Source organism: Marmota marmota, unplaced genomic scaffold (genome assembly GCF_001458135.2).
Source record: "Marmota marmota marmota unplaced genomic scaffold, marMar, whole genome shotgun sequence".
Classification (NCBI taxonomy): Eukaryota; Metazoa; Chordata; class Mammalia; order Rodentia; family Sciuridae; genus Marmota; species Marmota marmota.
Genome location: NW_026000229.1, coordinates 20,381,353 through 20,398,786, shown reverse-complemented (window position 1 = coordinate 20,398,786; position 17,434 = coordinate 20,381,353). Strand labels below are relative to the sequence as shown.

The 17,434-nt window shown below is 34.3% G+C and overlaps 1 protein-coding gene across 5 annotated transcripts in view; it reads right to left on the bottom strand.

Moving 5' to 3' along the window:
• Ice2 (interactor of little elongation complex ELL subunit 2) overlaps window positions 1–17,434 on the bottom strand; it is a 46,831-nt gene that overhangs the window by 4,980 nt on the left and 24,417 nt on the right. For all 5 annotated transcript variants that reach the window (XM_015480595.2, XM_048793827.1, XM_048793826.1 and 2 more), the window contains 4 exons: window positions 11,715–11,844; window positions 5,541–5,625; window positions 4,454–4,504; window positions 779–1,037 (listed from right to left, as the gene is read on the bottom strand). In XM_015480595.2, coding sequence (XP_015336081.1) covers window positions 779–1,037; window positions 4,454–4,504; window positions 5,541–5,625; window positions 11,715–11,844 — 525 coding nt within the window. The remainder of the gene's footprint in view (window positions 1–778; window positions 1,038–4,453; window positions 4,505–5,540; window positions 5,626–11,714; window positions 11,845–17,434) is intronic.

Sequence of the window (17,434 nt, the reverse complement as noted above, 5' to 3'; positions counted from 1 at the left end):
AAAAATTTTTTTTTTTTTTTTTTTTTTTGGCAGCAGAAAGGAAAACACACTAGGTTTTGTCTCCTGAACATTCAGATAGCAAAATTTTTCCTACAACTAAACTTAAATTGAAATTTCTTAAATTATATACAGAGAACAAGTGACATGGTGGAAACTATTTCTAGCCACAGCTTTGTAGGTTTTAGATAAATAAATTATTATACAAGTGAGATTTCTAGGAGGAATTTAATAAAGAGAGCAACATTAAAGTGTAATTTAATAAATATTGAGTTATACATACGTAGCAGAACATAATATAGTCATTAATACTGCAGCTATATTTATAACAAAGCACTCCATTAACTACTACATTTTAATTTTTCCATATCCTAGCAATCAATTTTAATTATATCATAATTTTATTGTATGTATTCTTTTGCAAATTGTCTCAAATATTTAATAAAATTGAATAGAGTGGGCATAAATAAAAATTGCAAATATAACTTTTTATTTTATAGGAACATCAAGATTTAACTATGCGGCTGCCTTACCCATGCACCCATGAAGCAAGCTAGAATTTTCTTTTGTTGGTTTATAAACCTTATAAAAATAGAAAGTTCCATTGACAAAGACTGGACATGGTAGAGCATACAACTTTATCTACCCTTCTTATGGATATTGGTTGTAGAATAGTAGTTGTAATTAACTTGGAAATGTGGACCTCAGGTTGAAGTACAGTGAATGAAACAAATTAATAATAAACAATCTAATAGAACATTTGATTTCAAAAAGACTTTACCTTTTGCTGTGTTGCAGGACCCAGTGATTTGGGTGGAAAAGTACAAGGTATCCGTCCATGATGAATATGATATGGTAATAGGAGACTGGGATCTAATGGGACCCAAGGAACTGAGAGACTAGAAGGTACACCAGGAGGGTCACAATGTGTTTTATGCAAATTGTATGCTGTTCTAGTAACTTTTCCGTCAGAGGTCTTGTAGATCAGGAGTGAAGAATCTTCTGCTGCATGAGACAACAAGTAGGAACCCTCCTGCAAGCTAAGTACACCATTGAAGATCAATCTATTAATAAAACTGAAAACAATTATAGGCATAGAACCACAACCTCTAAAATATAAAATAGACCAATAAAAGTAGACTTCAGATTTAAAGTCTTTTCATGCCTTTTAGGCAACTAAATTATTTTGGAACTTTGGAACTTTAGTACAAAGTTCAGAATATCTGATCATTTTCTTTTTATTATGTATTAGGCAATTTGCAAAATTTCAATCATCTAATAGAAAAACAATCTGCCTATTTTTCTAATCTATGGAGAACAGATGCTTCCTGAAAACATCTGTCTCTCAACATTTTCATCATTCAACATCCTAATTTTTATTTCTAGTAATAGAAGTTAATAGGTAGAAGTAGAAGATTAACAGATAGTAATTGATAGAAGTAGACACAGGTTAATGTTAATACTGAAATGTACACTTAAATTTTAAGAAGGTAGAGCTCATGTTAAATGATCTTATTATAATAAAAATTATTTTAAATTATAAAAGTGACAAAAGACATGAGAGAAAGTTAATGTTACATGTTTATGACATCCAGTACTTTAAAATAAAGTGGCAGAAACTATTGATGGAACAACCAAGATATAATATGAAGTATTATTATGAGATAATAGTAGCAATAGCAGCCAACAGATATTGAATTTTTATCATGAGCCAACAAATGTTATACTGCTTCATATCCATTTTTTCATTAAATCCTCTGCAACAAATCTTCAAGGCATAATATTAATTATTAACTCCACATCGGTGATAAATAAACAAATTAGAGATGTGAAGCAATTTGCCCAAAGTTGTGAGTATAGTAGGGTTTATATATAAACTCAGGCGGTCAAATTCCACAGGCTATACCCTTAATCACGATCCTCTACTATCACAATAATCAGTCATGTCAAACATCCAATCCACATTTTTCTTTTTTTTCTTAGAAAGCTTTAAGGGATTCAATGTATAACCATAAAGAGCTATTAGGATGATTAATACACTGTGCTTTCTTGGGATTACACATTTTCTGGATCAAAGGGGAACAGTTCTTTCTCACATTAATAAAAAAAAAGAGATTAATCATACTTCAGTTATACAGATCTCCTACAAATCTTTAAGTTACATTTTCATTAACATTTTTTTGGTGCAGGGGATTTTACCCAGGGGTACTTAACCCTCGAGTTCCATCCCCAGTCCTTTTGCATTTTGAGACAGGGTCTTGATAAGTTGCTTAGAACTTTGCTAAGTTGCTGAGGTTGGCCTTCAACTTGGGATCCTCCTGCCTCAGTCTCCCTAGTCTCTGGGATTACAGGCACATATCACCACACTCAGCCATTTTCATTAACTTTTTAAATTAAAAGTAATAGATGTTGATGAAGGAGGTCCCCAAAATTATTCTTATCCTTTAGAAACTTTTTTCTCTTGATCACTTTAATATAAGGAAATAATAATTGATAAAGAAGCAGGAATAAATAACATTTCAAAGATTGAGATTTTACTAATGAAAATCACTAAAATCACTAAAAATGAAGAAAACTTTGGTTTATAGAAAAATGTATACATATTTTTTGAGATGGGTTTTGCTATGTTGCCTAGGTTGGTTTTGAACTCCTAGGCTCAAGTGATCCTCCTGCCTCAACCTCCCAAGCTGTGCCATCCTACCCTGCTCCAGAGCAATGTATTTAATTTATGGAGAATGAGACACTCCAAGGACAAGTATCATACACATGCCATACGAATGCAATGCACATGAAAAAATATAAAGACATACAACTCTGGTAGGCAGAATAGTGGCCTCCTAAAAATGTTTTTTTTTTTTTTTCCCCACACCCTGGTTATCTTACATGGCAAAGGGGAAAGGTAGCAGATGGAACTATGGTGACTAATCAGCTAATTTTAAAATGGTCATATTTTCCTGGATTATCCAAGTGGGCCCAGTGTAATCACAAGAGCCTTTAAACGTGGAAGGAGGCTGAAAAGACTCACAGGGAAATCCTACTGAGAAACAAATTCAGACAAGCGAATACTATGATTTTAACCCAGTATGACCAGTTAGATCTCAAGATCTACAGAACTGCAAAATAATACATTTGTGTTGTTTTACAAAACTGATATTTTACAGCTATGATAGAAAACTAATATAAAGACTGGGGAATATAGCTCAATTGTAGAGTGCTTGCCTAGCATGTGTGAGGTTTTCACTCCCCAGCACCATAAATAAATAAATAAGAAAATTAGTAACAAATGAAATAAGATTGACAATAAAAATTCAAAAGCATCTGGCAAGTTTCATATATAAGTACTGTACCTCCTTAGAACTAAAAAGTACTCAGGTACTTACTGTACCCGACACCATTATTTTACAAATAAGGAAATTCACATCTGGTTGTATAATTTAAGTGGAGAGTTAGAACTTGAACTTGGAAATTTTGACTTTGAGTTCAGACTACTGAATTGCTGTCTATTTCTCTTTTCATGACAGAAAGTAAAAATTCATATAAGTTGGACAAATGATCATTTGGAGAATTCATATTCTTAAATTTGCCACAGACTTAAAAACTTTGGTTACCAGTTCTCTGTGGCTTCTTTGTCCTGAACAAAAACTGTTAGTCTGCATAACGGTCTCCCATGATGTCTGTATCCTGTCTCCAGACCTGTGAATACATTAACTTTAATGGCTCTGCAAAAGTGTTTAAATTAAGGATTCTGAGATGAGGAGATGATCCTGGATTACTTGAGTAGGGCCAATGTAATTACAGGGTCCTTACAGCAAGCAGGCAGAGGAAAATACTATTACAGTAGGGACAATGCAGTGTCATCTGGATGCAGACATCTGAGTGATGAAATCTGAAGATGGAAGAAAGGGCTGCAAGTCAAGGAATACAGCTGAGTACTAGAAACTGAAAGAGAGAAGGAAGGCTTGGCAATGTACACCTGTTATTTCAGCAACTTCGGAAGTTGAGACAGGAGGATCACAAGTTCAAGGTCAGCCTGGGTAATTTGGCAAGATACTGTATCAAAAGAAAAGAAAAGAAAAAAAAAAAGCTCCAGAAGAAAGCAGCCCTGCTGACACCTTGACCTTAGCCAGTGAAACTGATTCTGGATTTCTGGTCTTCAGGACTATAAAGAGAACTATAAATTCATATTACTTTAAGCTACTTGTAATAGGGGCAATTTGTTATATGGACAATAGGAAACCAATACAATGTCCTTTTAGAAAATATATTAGCAAGTTCATTAAAGCAGATACTATCACATTATCTTTTTATTTGTATTTTTTACAATTTCAACTTCAACAAAATAATTCTTGTACTTCTAGTCTTTTCTCATTGATTGTTAATAACATTTTCAAAGTTTCTAAGAATATTCGCCTAAGAAAATCAGACAAATCGCGCAAAGTGTCCAAAAAATACTTACCTACTTAATTTCTTTAGGATGTGTTGGAGAATGTTAAATAAACTTGAAACCCTATTAAACAGAAGAAATTTATGTAAAATTAAGCCAAAACACTTAATTATTAATAATTGTAGCTTCTCAGGAAAAGAAATGCCCTCAATAACATAGGAAAACAGATGTGACAATATAAAACAGAATGCTAAACTTTTAAACATTTGAATGAAGAAATGATAAACTTTTATTTTTGTCATTTCTTGATTTTCTTTTATAATCAAAGTATTGGCCTTGTGTTAAGCAGTTATAAAAAGATCACTGTTGTATGTTGAAATCACATACTTTTAAAAATACAGAAGAGTATGGCTTTTAAAGATGGTGTAAATCAGTTTTCAAATATTTGATGGGTACTTTAAATATGCAATGACAGAGAAGCTACTGATTGTGAATGGGATAACTAAAGGGAAATTAAATGTTATTCTTTTTTTTTTTTTTTTAGTATCTCTTCTAGATCCTAACTTAATATTTCTTTTAAAAAAAATCATTTTCATTGAGAGAAGTGAGGCAGGCAGAGAGTGGGGTATAGAAGTTTTTCTATTCACATGTGTAAAGAAAAGTTACTGCCCCAGAAAAGCAATTCTTAGAAACAAAAGTGGATATATTTAAGTGTAAGCTGAGAGTTCAAGTTTGAATCTGGGACTCTTAAAAAAAACATCAAGCCTCAGAGCTAGTACTACGCAATTAGTATAAATTAAGACAATTTCTCATTTAAGTGGTGAATTCAACATACCAACTAAGAGCTAGACTGTCTGACATTAGCTCAGTAATGTGCTCTGGAGGCAAGGACCTATAAATCCTAGTTCTCATATATAAAATGGCAAAGACACTACCACCAGCCTTTCATAGAAAGTTGTGAGATACAAATGAGATAATATTTATAAGTTACTTTCCTTTGCATTTAGGCATTTAAAGTTCTGAGTACAATAAATTCATTTAGTTTTGGTATATAAAAACGCTTGGTAGGATGGGCAAACTTAATATTTAAAAGTAAAGGAAAACTAGTTATCATACTAATAAGTTTTTCTCAATTCTGTCACAAAGTGAACTTTCTTACTTGAGTGCTGAAAGTTTTTCTTTTAATTCTTCTGAGGTAATTTCTTCTAGCAGGAAAAGCTTTGAAGTAAATGCATCAATATGCCCTAAAAATAAAATATCAAACTTAAAAAAAAAAAAGCAAATAAGGTATTTAAAAAACAAAAATCCAACAAGTCACCCACTCTCCTTCAAGAAAATTTTTACAAAATTTTAATAATTATAATACGAATTTCATCAAGTCTTGGCAAAGCTATATTTTAAAATTACAAAAAAAAATCAAATTATAAAAGAAATACATATTCATTTAAAAATCTTTGCTGAATGTAGAAAAGTTTATACATATCCACAAACACAAAATAATCCCTAAGCCAACAATTTAAGAATAACTGTTCAGGGCTGGGGTTGTGGCTCAGTGGTAGAGCCCTTGCCTAGCATGTGTGAGTCACTAGGTTAAATTCTCAGCACCACATATAAATAAATTACTTAAATAAAGGTCCATTAATAACTGAAAAAAATTTTAAAAAGGTTAAAAAAAGAATAACTCTTCTAATATTACTATTTCTAATTTCCATTAAAGTTGCATTTTTATTGAATTTTTCAAGGAAAATATATACTTATTGTTAAAACAAGCACTTAAAAATCAAAATTTATAGACTGGGCATGTTCTATGTATCTTTACACATGTGGTTTTTAAGATGAAAATTAGATTATAAAAAATATGGCTAATTATTTAAAGTACACCATGAGATTTCTTGTGGTTTAAGCAGTCTGTTTAGTCTTTTTTCTTTGCACTACTGGGGATTAAACCCAGGGCCTTGTACATGCTACCACTGAGTATATTCCCAGCCCCTTTAATTTTATTTTGGGACAGGATCTCACTAATTTACTAAGGGTAATCCCTAATTACAATCCTCTTGCCTCAATATACTGAGCACCTAAGATTATAGGCATGCACCTATAATCCTATAGGTGCATAGGATTATGCCTGACTCAAAGTCTTTATTTTTTTATAAGCATGATATGAATCTAGAATTCCAAAAAGCAAAACAGTACATGTCCAAAATAACACTTCTATTTTAAAAAGTCATGTGTATGTTTTAAACAAAACAGGTTGAGACACATCACTGATGCCTTATGATATACCAAACCAAGGAAGAGTGAAACAAAACTTAGCCCTGAGACAAATGTTATACAATCAAGTCATGGTTTTTATTAAGCAAAATAAGAGAAACACTCACCATGACTAAAAGTGATATTGTTTTAAAATAATACTGTTTTTGGATTTTTATTTTTTTAAACTCTTAATATTGGGTTATCTAATTACCAGGCATGTTGATATCAATCATAGGAACAACAAAAAATACATATAATTTGATATCTCACTTTTATATCTAGCCCACTTTAATTTCAGTTGCTTTATGCTCAAAGAATTCAATTAGAAACGTTATTAACAGATGCCTTCCTTCTAGACAACAAATCCATCTGTTCCAACACCCTTGTTACACAAAATTTGAGTTTCACCTCTTTTTTCCTAACAGTCATTATACAGTGACATTTCTTTTTTGTAACTTTAAATTTATGTGCATTTAGTTGCATAGCCTAATATATAATGTAAAAAACTAAGATAACAGATTAAAAATAAATATTCATAATTTAGGGAGATTTTAACATATCTTAAGGGATTGGTAGAATATGCTGATTAAAAAATGAGTGAGTATATAAAAGACTTGAGAAAAAAAGGATTAACCAAATGAACATACAGAGAATACTATGCCCCAAACCTGCATAATATATAATTTTTTGCAAATATTTTCCTATGACATATGGTTATTAATATACCTATCTTTAACAATTATTGTTTTAGTGTGGTTGATGGCTTAATTGCATTGTCGTCCACGAACATACTGTCATCTTAGTCCTTTTGGTCCATTTTCATAAGTATATGTGTATATTTGCAAAAAATTATATAGTGACATTTCTAATAACAAACTTGTACATTTTAATGGTTTAATAACATAGAAAAAGGATATTAAGTGCTATTTTATTTTTTGGTACTGGGGACTGAACTCAAGGGCACTTAACCATTGAGCTACATCCCTAACCCTTTATATTTTTTATTTTCAGACAGGTCTAGCTAAGTTGCTTAGAGCCTAAATTGTTGAGGCTGGCCTCGAACTTCCAATCCTCTTTCCTCAGACTCCTGAGTTGTTGAGATTATAGATGTGTGCCACTATACCTGGCAATATTACATTTTTAGATGCTTACAAAATAAGCCTTGAAGAGACTAACAGTTCTTATATTTTTAAGGAAACTCAATAAAAAAGTACATATTATAATATACATCAAATACAGTCTGTCAAAAAACTATACAGACAATCATCCTAAGTACTATGAAGTACTATGAAGGTTTACCTCCTTAAGATTACAACTATCAACCTTGAAGCTTCCTGACCTGTGAGCTATATGCCTGAGATACTTATCTTCTTAGCCCTTGGGGCAGCTGAGCAGGGTTTGGGAGGATAAAAGCTTTCTGGCCAATGCCCTTCACTTACAAGCAATCTTGAGATCTCTGTACATCACAATTTGTTGTACAAATGTTTTTCAGATGTGTCAAAGTTGGGAGGCACTGTTTATGTAGTACAAATAAAGGCTTTGTATGCATGCGTTCATACATGTATACCTATATATACATAGGTAGTCCTTGCTTTGTTTGCAGGGCAGGACCATACAAATGATCATACTGGTGAAAACTATGCAAGCAATTTTTAATAATATATGATCATTATGTATGATATTATATAAGTAATCTAAAAACTATGATTATTCTACCACCTTTAAGTATTCTGTCAAAACAAATTTTCCATCAATTTTAAGTGCATAGGGAAATGAAAAAAACAGCAAAGTATGTATTTAGATTATTTAAAAAACCAGCCTGGCATGGTGTCACATGCTTGTAATCCCAGCGATCTAGGAGACTGAGGCAGGAGGATCACAAGTTCAAACCTAGCCTCAGCAACTTAGTGAGACCCTATCTCAAAAATAAAATACGGCTCAGTGGTAAAGCATTCCTGGGCCAAATTCCTGGTACTCCCCCACCGCCAAAATTCCTTATCAAGAATATTTTGAAATTTTGAATAGTGCTTGTTGCATTCTTAAACAACTCATGTAGAAAGAAAGCATCTTTTCTATGTCGTGGTGAAATAGCTTCAAACAGTACATCCTTTGAGCATTCAATGTCACGAAGTATCCCAGGAGTTCCTTTAATATAAAATCTTATGCTGCTGTCACTTCTTCATTTTTTATGTCACAACAATTTTCCTCGTTTATGTCAACAGAGTAGCCTTCACTAAGTTCCTCTAGCAGAAAATCTAAAGTTTCTTGAGGAGTACGAGTGTCAACACTTGTACTGTCAGTTATTTCTTCTATAACTCCAGGTAAGTATGATTCAAATTTCATTTCTAGCAATATTAATTTTTATTTCTTTATTTTAATCTGTGTTGGCCAATTCCCTCTTTTGAGTATCCACTTTTACAAATATTATATGGGTTTAACACTGGAAGATAAGGAGGTAACACAATTGTATACTTCGTTTTCTGTACATGAACTCAATGATAGGTGAATAGTGATCAGTCACAGATCATGAATGAGGTGGCATAACTTGCCAGTGATTATGATGTGCATCTATTATCTATGTAGTGATCAGAGCAAACAGTGAAGATTGTATGCAATTACTCATTGTTAATATGTTGTCATAACTGGTATTTATACTTCTAAGAATTGTGCACAGTGAGGACTACCTGTACACCAACTATATAGAATTGATATACATTATAGGACTGGAGGGTGATACAGAAATTGTGGTAAGACTACTTTGGATGCTTTCTTAAAGGAGTAAATCTTAGCCAGGCAAGGTAGTACACGTCCTTAATCCAAGGAGGTTATGGCAAGAGGATTCCAAGTTTGAGGACAGATTCTACAATTTACTGAGAATCTTGTCTCAAAAAATAAAAAGGGCTCAGGTTGTAGCTGAGTGGTAAAGCACCTCTGGGTTCAATCCCCAGGACCACACACATTAAAAATCAACCAGTCAGTCAATCTTACTGTTTTTATGGGGCATGGGGCAAGTAGGAAAAAAAAAAAGTACTGTAATCTAGGGAAAGAGGGGAATGTGCTTATAGTAAAGCAAGCAAACAAACAAAAACCAAAACAAACAAACAACAACAACAACAAAAAACAAGTGTCCTTGAGCTTCCTGAAAAAGAATCTATGAGCTATAGAAGTGGTTCTCGAAGTGTGATTCCTGGACTAGCAGCATCAACCTCATCTGAGAACATGTTAGAAATGGAAAGCCTTCTATTTCTAATTCAGACCTATTAAGTAAGGCACTTTATGGTTGATGTTAGAAAGCTCCATTTTAACAAGCTCTTTAAGTATTTTTCTTGAAAATTTTTCTTAAGAAGTACTATAATATTAAACAAAACAAAAAACACCTCAAACCTCACGTGCTTTAAAATACATTTCCATGTTAAGTATAGCTCAGTGGTAGAGCACTTGCCACTACCACTAGAATATGGAAGGTCAGCATCAAAACAACAAATATGTGGTGTGTGTTTGTGTGTGTGTGTGTATCCATATAAAAATGGAAAACAAGCCCAAAACCCACAACCATACATGTTTTTGTTTTGATTTAGTCAAACCGTTGTCACAGAAACCAAACATATTATCCCATCACACTAAAATGAATGGCTCTTCTGTGGATAGATTCACTGAGGAAAACCAGAACATGTGGCAATGATTACTTAAGACTTTTTAAGAATACTGTAGATGAAATAATCCACACAGTCAATGATGGTAGTTTTATCTGTTAAACTGTGCATTAAAAAATTAAAAATGAATCTTGGGGCTGGGGTTGTGGCTCAGTGGCCAGTGGTAGAGAGCTTGCCTAGCATGTGTTAGGCACTGGGTTCGATTCTCTGCACCACATATAAATAAAATAAAATAAAGGTCCATCAACAACTAATAAAAATATTTAAAAAAAACGAATCTCTCTCATCAGTCAGTTCAATTCACTGATAAAGTTTTGCTGGGTCTTTTCCTAAAGTGGATGTGGTTGGCAATACTATCAAGCAGCTGACATGAAGACTATTAGTGTGAAGTCTCTGGAGAAACATTAAGATCCTGGTTACTAATTAAAAAACTACTACAATAAACTTCCAGCAGTGAGTATGAAAGAGGTGGAGTTAGGCAGAGTGAATTAATTATTTCATTATTACGTTATTAGATGAATAGTGATCAGTCTATATTTCATAAAATATGAAAACAAAATATTGGTTAGCCAAAATAAGGGGAAAATTCCAAGTGAACAACTTCTCCTGGATTAGGCGAGAAAAATACACAGCACTTATTACATACAAGACATTATGCTACCCACTGCATAAATACAGAATTCCATCAGACTAACCTCAAACCACATATTGTCTAACAGGAAAAAGAGATAAGTAGAAGACAACAAAAAGAGAGTAAAAGATGAAAGGTGAAAGATGGTACACTGAGTGATGGGAAAAAGGAAAAGATCATATGGAGGGGCAACTTGGGATGATTAGGAGGGACTGAGACATATGGAATGAACTGAGATATATAGGATTAGGTATTCTAATGGGAGAAAACAAATGATCAGCAAATAATCTACCACATGAGGTATGTTCATTGTAAATGAACCCAGCCAATCAAACCCCTGCCTAATTTCTAGCCCTGTAAAACACTAAAACAAAAAAGTAAAAAGTCACTTCATTAATGTGAGATTAAAGACAGTGTTATTATAATTTTATGAAAATTTCAAAAAAGTATGAATCAATTAAATAGTAAACCAATTAAATAGTACTTTTAAAAGTAGCTTGTTAGAATATACATCTATTGTTTTTAGTTAACTATCTGTTAAATAAGAATTTAAAAACAAAAGATTATTTTGACACTCATGTATAGTGAGATTGATATGGAATAAGAGGAAAAAATGAAACATTTGCTATCACTAATTCCATTTTGCAGGTTAAATCTAGAGTAGAAATGGGGATTTAAGAGGAATGTTAATACAATTAGAAAAATAAAAACAAGCAAGTTCAAAAATGGAAGTTTTCCAATTGAATTTAAATGTATGTATTTACAAAAAAATTAAAAAGACTCTAATATAACTTACCAACATAAAACGAGCAGTTGGAATGCAATAAACTTTCTGTCCATAAGCGACAAAGTTCACTTTCTGTTAGAGCTTCAACTCCATAACAAGCTTGATATTCTACTTTTGGTAGTACATAAACTGGAAATTGCTGAAATTCAAGATTATAGTTTTTCAAAGCTCCATTAATTTACTATTAATAACAAATATATTTGCCTACATAGCTTTGCAGCTTTCAAATGCTTTCAGGTAATCTTATTTCATCCTTTCATACAGAATAGGATTCAGACAGAGAGATGAACATATCTGCCCTTGATGGGCAAAAGAACCCTTGGTTGATTCAGGCAAGAAAGGATAAATGGATAAGGGAGATTCCTCACCACCACCTCATCCCCAGTGTAAATCACTATACCTGTGTGTGTGTGTGTGTGTATTTTTTTTTTTTTAAATTTCTGTCAGGGAATGTGATTGACAGACTCCTTGGAACAGAACCTATCATACATAATTGTCCAAAGATTCAAAGCTAGATGCTGGGAAGCAATGACTATAATATATATTAATAATTCTCAAGAGGAAAAAAAAACAGTAAAGTTTTTTGTTGTTGTTTGCCCTTTTAAGCATTAGTTCCATTGTCTCAGGCTAAAATACTCTGAGCAGCTTGTTTTAATCCTATGAATGAATAACCATTAATAACCACATTAACAATTGTGGATGTCATTTATCTTCATTAATATAAAAGATTTTAATCTAGATATTAAGTGTCTGAGAAATTATCCATTCAGGGTTTACTGGTCAGGATTCCAAACAAATTAAGTAAAATGACTATAGCCAAGCACAAGAAATGACTATAACCATTAAAGGAGAATATGTAAAAATATATATATTTGTGAAATAATAAAACATTATTCTTATTCATTGTCCTCATGTTTGTCAAAGAAAATTATTTTTTTCCCCCGCTCTGCAGTGCTAAGGATTGAACCCAAAGCTTCCAGCATGTCAAGCAAGCACTTTACAACGGAGCTACAACCCTAGTCTAAAAACTCTCCTCTTAGCAGAACTCTATTTCCAGTTGCAGAAAAAGAAACATGAGATTTCAGTAACTTACTCAGAGTGATATGGCTAGATAGCACTTTTGAATTATACTAAGATACTGCACTCACAAATACATCTGAAAATATTTCATCAATGTTGCTGAATTGAGCCATGTTGCAAGTCAGTCAAGAAGTGACTAACTTGGTGGACTTAGCATAATGGTAGTAATAAGAACAATTCAAATACAGTAAAATTTTTGTTATCAACATGTGAAACAGTATGGTTTATATGATTACCTCTGAATTTTGTAAAACTTTAAAAAGTAGTGATTCCTAAATGTCAATATGCACATGAATAACTTGGTAATCATTCAAAAATGTAGAATCTGGGCTGGTACTCAAGGTTTTGCATTAACTATATACTAAATTTGGTTTTAATTTCTATATGTATTCTACTGCCATCTCCAGGAAGCCATGGGAAAGGAAGGCCTGAATATTTTATCTTTCCTTAGCAACCCAAGTGAAAATTTAAAATCAAGATTCCTGTACTATAAAAACTAAATTCATTATTTCCCTTCCCATGTGATAGGTGGCTCCTATTCTGTTCTCCCCCAAGTGAAAGCTTTTCTTGGTTCTGTCTTCCTGTTTTTCACATAAACCTCTTAAATCTTTACATATATTTCTAAATCGATATTCCATAGCTAGTAGCTTTTCATCAAAACTATTAATTATCTTTTATTTTCCTCAATATTTAGCACCTTCAAGATCCCTTTTTCTGCTTGGTGAAGTGGATCATGCCTATAATCCCAGTGACTTAGGAGGCTAAGGCAGGATAATTACAAGTTCAAAGACAGCCTAAACAACTTAGTGAAGCCCTATGCAACTTAACAAGACCCTGTCTCAAAATAAAAAATAAAAAGGGATGAAGCTCAGTGGTTAAGTGCCCCTGGGTTCAGTCCCCGGTGCCAAAATATTTAAATAAACAAACAAATAAAACCATTACTCTGGTTCTACAATGCCTATATAAGTTTTAAATAACTGAATCTGAAATTTTTAATCATTTTTCAACATAGCACTTAGGATATGTGGTTAACTGTGACAGACAATAACAGATAATATCAAATTATCCAGAGTTACTCAGTCTGGATTTCATAATTATGCACAGAACTCAGTGAATTTCAGTTTTATCTTAAGATCCAAATTAGCCTCTTTGTTTCATCACTTGAAACTGGCTGCTGTTTTAGGTTCTCTAAAACGCAGCTCTTGTTAAGCAGAGTTTTGATGAGGAAGTGTAAGTGATACTGGGAATTAAAATCTCAACCATGATAACAGAACTGAAGTATCAGAGGAAAATAAAGGAGAGATGTATTAGTTTCTTTCTTTTTCCTTTTCTTTTTTGGTAGTACTGGGGATTGAACTCAGGGCAATCGACATGCTAACAATCATAAGCTACAAACCTCAGCTCTTTGGAGATAGGGTTTTGCTAAATTGCTCAGGGTGGACTTGAATTTGTTATCCTCGTGCCTCAGGCCCCTGCCCTCTGAGTAGCTGGGATTATAGGTATGTACCACTATACCTGGCAAGGTGAGGTTCTTGAACAGCAGAGGTTAAAGAAGCTTCTAAGTATTTTTAAGCTTTAAGCTGGTTTTAAGATAGAAATATTTAAGAGAATGTATCCTTACCTACTTAAATAGTAGCATTAAAAATATTTTTTGCTGGGCACAGTGGCACAGGCCTATAATCCCAGCAACTCAGGATGCTGAGACAGGAGGACCATAAGTTCAAAGCCAGCCTCAGCAATTTAGCGAGACTCTGTCTCAAAAGTAAAATATTAAAAGGGCTGGGGATATGACTCAGTGAATCTCCAGTACCAAAAAAAAAAGAAAAATTTCACACTAGTGCCCAACTTTCTCCGAAGTACCCTTCTTTAACAATGTTCCTGTTCTCCCATTTCCTCAATTTTTCTCATTTTTTCAGAATTATTTATTGAGTTCCTATGGCATAGAACATTTAAGAAAAACAAAGATGAATGGGACATGATTCCAAGGAGCAGACATTCAACTCTGGGATTTAAACCATGTGTAGTGAACATCACATACAGGTGTGATAAGCATTCATTGAAAATTTTAAAATTTTTCTCGGTTTGACACAATCAGAAATATGAGATTTCTTTTTTTAAAATATTTATTTATTTTTAAGTTTTAGGTGGACACAATATCTTTATTTTATATTTATGTGGTGCTGAGGATCAAACCCAGCGACTCGTGCATGCTAGGCGAGCAATCTACCACTGAGCCACAACCCCAGCCCAGAAATATGAGATTTCTATCCAGACATTCTTTTGGGGCTCAATTGTTTTGACACCATTTTGATGAAGGATAAATCTTCTCCTATAAGGTTATGTCTGGACATTTATCAATTTCACTTGAGTCCAGTGAATGATAAAATTCTTGCCAACTTGTACTGTTTAAAGAAGTAAGTTAATATCCGAAATTTCCCTAAGCTATTCTTAACTTAAGAGATACTAGCCATCAATAATTTCTAAGTGCTATAGGCTAAAAGAGAAATACAAAGTGCTAGCTGGGCAGGGTGGTACAAGACTGTAATCCTAGCAACTTGGGAGTCAGAGGCAGGAGGATTGCAAGTTCAAAGCCAGCCTTAACAACTGAGCGAGGCCCTAAGCAACTCAGCAAGACTCTGCCTCTAAAACATAAAATATAAAAAAGGGCTGGAGATACGGCAAGTGGTAAAGTGCCCCGGGGTTCTATCACTATAACCAAAAAGCCCAAAACAAAACAAAAAATAAAGTGGTATGGGTTCAGAGGGTAGGAAGTAAAAGAAGTAAGGGTAGTCCCAAAATAAATAAGAGACAGAAAGTAAGAATTATAGAATTATGCTTTGAAAATACAATCCATAGCACTGATACTACAAGTGTTCAAGTTTATACTTATTAAATTCATCCCAGCTAACTACAAATGAGACAAGAAAAATAACAAAGTAAAATTTCTTAATTCAGAGATTATCGGCATTTATCTGAGAGAAGGCTACCAGAAAACCTATAGAATTTGTTATTCCTTGATTTTTCCTTTATAAACACTTTCCAGGGGTTAGGGATGTAGCTCAATGGTAGAGCATTTGACTAAAATGGGTGAGGCCCTGGGTTCAATCCCTAGCACTCACCTCTGAGAAAGAAAAAAGCATTCCTAGATACATGTAATTCAAAATCATTGGTCTGTAAAATTTCACGTTTTTAGCACCTTTTCCTTTAGTTATTCTTTAAAGTCAGGGAGTACTCTACCAGGATCAGTACTGGAAAATATCACTATTCTTTATTCATCTGATCACTATTCCAAAACACATTGACACCCTAACGTGGTCAACAATGATTTTTATTGGTGCTGGTTTAGATAGCAAGACACGAAAATTAAAAAACAAAAAAAAAAGTATGTGACAAATAAACACAATGGAAAAAATTTTTTAAGAAAAAAGAAAGGCGAGAGCAGAGCCGCCGCCCGCACCCGGCACAGGCCCAGCGGCCTGCTGGTGTGGTAGACACGTCACCCCAATTGGAGGAGGGGCGGAGCAGAGCCGCCTCCCACGCTCGGAACAGGCCCAGCGGCCCGCCGGCGTGGTGGACACGTCACCCCAATTGGAGTAGGAGCAGAGCAGAGCCGCCGCAGGCGCCCGCAAGGCAGGCAGACCTGCAACCGACCTGCAGCACAGGTCCGGCGGCCCGCTGGTGTGGTAGACACACCACCCCAATTGGAGGAGGGGCACAGCTGCCGCCCGCGCCTGCAAGGTAGGCAAACCTGCAACCTGGAGAACAGGCCCAGTGGCCCGCCAGCGTGGTAGACAGATCACCCCTATTGGAGGAGGGGCCCAGCCGTTGCCCGCAAGGTAGGCAGACCACGCGACCTGGAGAAGGGGCCCAGCGGCCCGCCGGCGTGATAAACAGATCACCCCAACTGGAGGAGGAGCACAGCCGCCGCCCGCCCCTGCAAGGGACACTTTGCAACTATACAAGAGCAATATAAATATACAGGGGGAAAATTCAATAACACAACAGTTTCACCAAGCAGAAAGAAATGCGAGCAGTATGAAAAGACAAGGAAAGAAAGGACCACAAGCAATGCAGGTCAACTCAACTTTAGAAGAGGTAATAGCTGCAGCAGATGGAATGTCAGATAAAGAATTCAGGATTTACATGCTTCAGATGATCTGGAGTCTCAAGGAAGACATTAGACAGCAAAATCAGACAATGAAAGATCACTTCGACAATGAATTACATAAACAAATCCAAGAAGCAAAAGATCAACTAAACAGGGAGATAGAGGTTATAAAAAACAAACAGAAATCCTAGAAATGCAGGAAGCAATAAACCAACTTAAAAACTCAAATAAGAATACTACCAGCAGAGTAGAACACTTAGAAGATAGAACATCAGACAATGAAGACAAAGTATTTCAACTTGAAAAGAACATAGACAGCTCAGCGAGATTCTTAAGAAACCATGAGCAGAACATCCAAGAAATATGGGATAACATAAAGAGACCAAACTTAAGAGTCATTGGGATACAGGAAGGTATAGAGGTCCAAACTAAAGGAATGAGCAATCTGTTCAACGAAATAATACGAGAAAACTTCCCAGACTTGAAGAATGAGATAGAATCCCAAATCCTAGAAGCCTACAGGACGCCGAATGTGCAAAAT